Genomic DNA, 6000 nt, shown 5'->3' on the forward strand with positions numbered 1-6000 from the left:
CCAAGCTTGGGCTACATTAGGTATGGTAATAGCAAAGTGAAACATTGCCAGACAGTGGGGAGCACGTATTACCCGAATACTGGGAGAATGGTGTAAAGATATGGACATGGCCGTAGTGGCTGAAAAGCCTACGTATATTCACAGAGGGTGCCCCAAAAAATGCGAGTGGATGTGGGGAAAATTGAATACATTTAGGGGAGGCATCTGTAGCCCACCAGCTATAGAATCATTCTCAGACGATGATGAACGAGTTGGAATACTATGCACTCCCCAAAAGGCCTGCGATGTATATATGATATAATGATTACCAGCGGTTGAAAAGGATGTATAATGAAGAACAAACTGTCAGGTTAATGTGTCATGTCGCAAATGTTTCTACTGCAAGTCTTGTACCTAACAAAAAAAAGTTTTAACAAAAAAAATCTCTTCCACTGGGGATTGTATGGGCCACATTCTAGCCCATCGTTTTTCGCTTACCGTGGCATTGCAAGCAGAGGTATGCAAAAATATAATGACAGATGTTCATATGTATAGGATGGCTAGATACCTTTTCAGACAGATGGGGGAGTCATTCCTTATTTGGAACAAAGTAAGTGGCTTTGTTTGCTTTTCTGGCTTTCGTACTTTCTTATGGTAAATGAAATTCAGACTTTTTGCTCTGATATAAAGCTGTTAACATGTTAGTCATTCTTTGGGCTACTTCTAATGTTACTAAAACCCACCATATTCTTCTTTTCACATCAATTATGTATTTGCTGGAGTTTACTTCTAGAGCTTATACTTCAAGTAAGGAACAAAAGTTCACAACCTGGATGATGGATAAGAGCTTTACATTTCTACCTAAACTTTCTGGATCTACTATTCTGCTGTTAGTGATTATGGAAAAGCATTTAAGGCAAGCAGGAAAGAAGGGCACTACTTACAGGTAGATAGCTTATTGTATTGAACATTATCAGCGGATCCTGAAACAGTTTGTTGTAGAATGTGTTGGAACTCAATTAAAAAAACATTACTACTCTGTTTTCCAAAACATCCTTTTAATAGCAGTCTATTGTAGTAGCATATAGGTTGCTGCAAACCTAAATCAAGTCCTCTGTTGTACATCCAATCAAGAAACACACTGACCTCACTATTTTGTTTTTCACATTACATTTTACTTATATATTATTTCTGAGTAACTAGGTTCATGGAGTGGGGATTACATATAGTGTGGTAAGATATCACAATGACTATTTGAAGGGGTCCAATTCTTACTGCACAGTTGAATAGAGTGTGCCCTGTAGGTGTTTTGACTGAAAAGGCTAGTTTTTCTTTGGCCTATGTTATGCTATGTTGTGGTTTTGTAAAGTGCATGGTTCCCTATAAGGTATCTGACTTTAGGAACTTAGGTTGATGGCAAATCATTTGAAAATAGTTCGGTACTAAACTTTTGGAAGCCAGCAGGAACCAGCAAATTTGAGCAGTGTCCGCTTTTGAAGTAGCGAGCAAGAGATTTCCAGAGTTTGGCTAAGGTGCCAGAGAAAGCCCACCCAGCCTGATGCATCAAAATCCGGCAACCACCAGCGGTCTGGAAGTAGAGGACCTTTGGGCACTCAGGAGAGCGGTATAAAGCTTAAACATCTTGAAAAGGTAGCTTAGGTTTAAATAGCTTTGGCCACTGTATTGAAGGTTTTGAATGCAATTCTTTGAGATGTAAGTAACCAACCAATGTGGACTTTGTAATGCCATTGTGGCAGGAGATCAAAATGGAAGGTTGAGAGCCAGTTATTCTGTAGGCACTGCAGGTGTATGATGATACAATCAGAAGCGCCTAGGTAGTGTTCTACCTAGACCATTGATCGACGTGACAGATGAAGGTGATGGGGCAATGACATTTGCAGTAATCTGTCAATAAGAAAATAGGTGTCAACTGTTTTTTTTACCTGCGCCTTTAAGGAAGGGTCATGATCAAAAATGATGCCTGAATTTCTTACGGAGGAGGGAGGAACAGTGATTGGGCCTAAATTAGAGGACCAAAGGTTAGGAGTCTCAAGGCCAAGAGAGTTCCCAATAGAGAGAAACATTATCTCTATCTTCTCTGTATTGAGTTTTAATGAATTTTGTGACAACTTCTTTACAACCACGGTCATGCTGTCCCTAAAATTGGGGGAGCCCTGGTTGAATCTGTGTATCAACTGCATAAATCAAATGCCGTAGTCCAAATGATCTGATAATAGTGCCAGTAGTATTAAAAAGGGTGGGGCTGCGAGAGGAGTGACAAAAAGACAGCTTTGTAACAGATTGTGAGTTAAGATTTTAACCAGAACAAAGCAGGACCCTGGATCCCGACTTTAGAGAGGCTACACAGCAGGACAGTATGGGAGACTGCATCAAAAACCCAAGAGCGGTGAAGAAAGACAAGGACAGAAGTTTTGCCATGGTCTATCAGCATTTAAAGATCATCAAGGACTAAGATCAAAGCTGTTTCAGTGCTATGGGTCAAAAGCCAGATTTAGTTTTGTCAAGTTTGATGCTCGGGGAAATGAGAGAGATCTGTCTGTTGATAACTTTCTCCAAAATATTTATGGGGGTAAGGTTGAAGCAGAGTAGGGTGAAAATTGTTCAAGACTGCTGGATCTATAGTCAGATTTTTCAGTAGGGAAACAAACGACTAATGCATTTTCCAGACTTCAGGAACAAATGCTGTGTCAATGGACTTGTTCCAAAGATTTAGAAGGCTGGAAGTGAGGATTGGTTTGGCAGATTGAAAGGCCACTATGGACTCAAATCTCTTTTATTCCAAAGACACTTTCAGAACTAATTCCCTCCTTCTCAGACCCCACCAGGAAGTTCTTTAGTCATTGTAAATTTGTCACAAATATTACATCCTGTGCTTGCTGTGTTTGATATTGTGTTCCTTTTGCCTGCGTTGTTTTGATTCTTTGGCTGCTATTGTTCGCCAGGAAGTTCTTTATTCATTGTATAATTTGTCATATTTATTCTTATTTTTGCTTGTACAGTCTGTTTATGCTGTGCTTGAGATTGTGTGCCTTTTGCCTGCATCGCTCCGATTCTATGGCCTGCTATTTTTGTTTGTTTTATTCCCGCAACAGTTCTCTCATGTAACGTAACTGGTTCTATTGTACAGTGCTCTGACACCTTGGGGTAAAGTCCGCACTTTATAAAAATGCATTAAATAAAATAAAAAAAAATAAAAAAATACTAGGGTCGGTTGGGGTATCAGATTTATGGCCAATAGGATACTGGGAAATGTATCGAGGGAAATAAAGTTAAACCCTTATTCTTCATTAAAATGTGTAGCCAAAAAATCTATTATTAGAATGATTACTCAGAAAAGGAGTGTAAGAAATGTTGTGGGTGCTAGAATTGTTCAGTGAGGGAAAGGCCATACAGTAGAATTTATTTTATCTGCGAAAACGTTTGATAAATTATAACACAGTTGTTGAGAAGGCCAACTGTATTGAGTTAAATAGCACTTGAATAGAACTGCGGTCCTTGAGGATACCAAAAATAGTCTTGTTTGTTTTTTAATATCATGACTTTGTAAGCGCAAAGGGCTTCTCTTAGTTTGCAGTCCTCAGAGTAATCTCGTCTCCACTTGCACTCAATATTTTGCAGTACTGTTAATTAAGAGCTGGACCAACGGGCTGAGGGTCAGAGTCAATGTGAGGAGGAAATGCTCATTGTAAGAAAGTGTTGAGTGCTGCAGTGCTCCAGTTATTGAAGTTCGGCATACAAGAGTCTGATGAAGTGGAAGTTTTAGGAGAGGGGAAACTGAGTTTTAAGGCGTGCTCAAAGGCTACAGGAGAAAGTTTATTCCATAGGCGCTTTGACGTCATTGAAAGTGCATGATTCAACCAGTCAGGGTGTGGTTAGGAGAAAAGATCTAAAATGGGACCAAAGAGTTGGCCCTCAGACTTGGGAAATGGTGAACTGCAACTCATAAGTTAATTGAGGGCAAAAACCTGGTCCACAGTGTGTCCTCCCATGCAAGTGGAACCAGACACCAGCGGCTCTAAAGTCATATTCGGGGGAGAAGTGATTAGAGTTCTTGCCACAGCTTCCTCAAGAGCTTCTACCCAGATCCTCAAATTATCAAGCAGGGACCAAATAATGTATTAAGATTTAGGTTAATGAGCAGATCTGTAGCGTTGGTGGTATGTCTTACGAATGAGCGGACATTAATGAGAGAGCAGGAGAGAGCTTTGAGGAAAGTTGTAAATTCACCAAGTAATTTTAGGAAGGGTTGAAAAGTAGTAAGCATGAACTGAGGGCGCAGCTCCGGGCAAAAAATAGGATTACCCGAGAAGAGGGCTTGGGTAAAAATATGTCTTTTTAAAACGCATACTGGAGTGACTTATGCAGTGGAGGAGAGGCAAATACCCTCTTACCGTTATGAGGAAGTTTTGCTTGTTGAAAATTATCCGAGTGTCGAAAGGCAGTTGAGTTTCTCTGGTGCAAAAGAGACGAAGATGTCTTACTGAGTTGGTATCCCACCGCCGGGGGCTAGGGCAGTGTAGCTGTTGCCTTCCACCACAGGGCGCAGGCAGGCGAAAGTGTCATGTGTGGCTTCTTCCTATATCTTACACGAGCATTTATGTTCTCTCATCCATTATTGGTGCTCACCTTGAAATCTAAATTTGATAGGTTAAAATATATTAAATGTACTTTGGTGGGAAGAGAAGGATTGAAATATGTTTTCGCTAAAATAAATTGAAACAATAATTGTCCTATTTTGTTTTCCAGGATGCCATGCGGCTATATTATGTATGCACAGCTCCACACTGTGGGCATCGCTGGACAGAATAAAACCTCTCGCTATTGCTACCTTGTTGTTCTGTTTTAGTACCCCCGTCTACCACTTGTTCATTACTCTGTTCGCTTGCCTATATTGTTAAATACATTTTTGGGTTTAAAATCACAAATGTTTATTTTTGTAAGTAGCCTTGAAAAGTTTGATTCCATTGGTCCTTGAAAAGTTTGATTCCAGTGGTGTCTGCTTTTCTTTTTAAATGTCTGACTTTTTAAAATGTTTTGCAAATAAAAATGTGCATCAGAGTTATTTTCTAAGTTGTTCCCTTTTTAATGTGAAATGTAATAATTAATTGTGTACTGAATTGTCAGAGGCAGGCTTATGCGAAGTATCATGTTGACACTGTTAAAACAAAAGTACAGAATTATGGCCAAAGAGCTGTGTTCGAATGGTGCTGGACATTCCTGTAGTAGGCAGAAATTAAATCATTTAATTGCGAACAAAATTTTGAAACAGGATTGCTGGCTACTAGACTTATTAAACAGAATTTCAAAAAAGCTGGCAAGTTCAAAGTATAACGTAGTCCAGTATTCCATATGGGATCTTCGTTGATAAATAAGAACATAGAGGGACCGAATTATGTGCCATTTCAGCTGTAAATACAACTCCTTCCGAAAATGCCTCAATATACCCCTGTCTGGTATTCCTATTCACCAAAGAATAAGGAGCAAAGGTAAATGGGTTTACTACTGTGTAATTGTATGCTAGTACTACGAACAACCATATATTAATAAACCCCACACAAGGAATGCTGGGTGGGCAGAACAAGGCATGCTTTACCTTAATCATTCATAAATGTTTACAAAATGGAGAGTTGGTGGGGCTGGTGTAAATCCTATACCACAGTCTCAAGGGGAAGGAAACTTCTCCAAATCTGAGAGCTAGCCAAACCTGCACATATAAAACGGCTGCTTGGACATTTTATTTGTTTAGCGACACTACGGCCAGCAGAAAGGAGGATAACTAAACCACCCAGCTGCAAACGTATAATCACAGTTTCCATTATCCTCTACTATAGTACTCCCAAAACTGTGACCCATTTTTTTTAGTGCAACAAGCTTTTGCTACCCATCTAGTTTTTTTTTTATTTTATAACCAAGTTTATTGTACTTTCGACAAGAAACTGTATACACAGTTGCTGCTTCTCTAGTCATCCCTCGGCCCCCAGACATAATCTTATTTATTTT

At 39.5% G+C, this 6000-nt stretch overlaps 1 protein-coding gene across 2 annotated transcripts in view; it reads left to right on the plus strand.

Moving 5' to 3' along the window:
- The window catches only part of POLR2I (RNA polymerase II subunit I), a 178888-nt gene extending 173830 nt beyond the window's left edge, over window positions 1-5058 (plus strand). For both annotated transcript variants that reach the window (XM_078661004.1, XM_078661005.1), the window contains exon 6: window positions 4747-5058. In XM_078661004.1, coding sequence (XP_078517130.1) covers window positions 4747-4809 — 63 coding nt within the window. In that variant the 3' untranslated portion in view covers window positions 4810-5058. The remainder of the gene's footprint in view (window positions 1-4746) is intronic.
- Window positions 5059-6000: the final 942 nt, after the last annotated feature.

This window comes from Lissotriton helveticus, chromosome 9 (genome assembly GCF_964261635.1).
Source record: "Lissotriton helveticus chromosome 9, aLisHel1.1, whole genome shotgun sequence".
In the NCBI taxonomy this organism is placed as follows: Eukaryota; Metazoa; Chordata; class Amphibia; order Caudata; family Salamandridae; genus Lissotriton; species Lissotriton helveticus.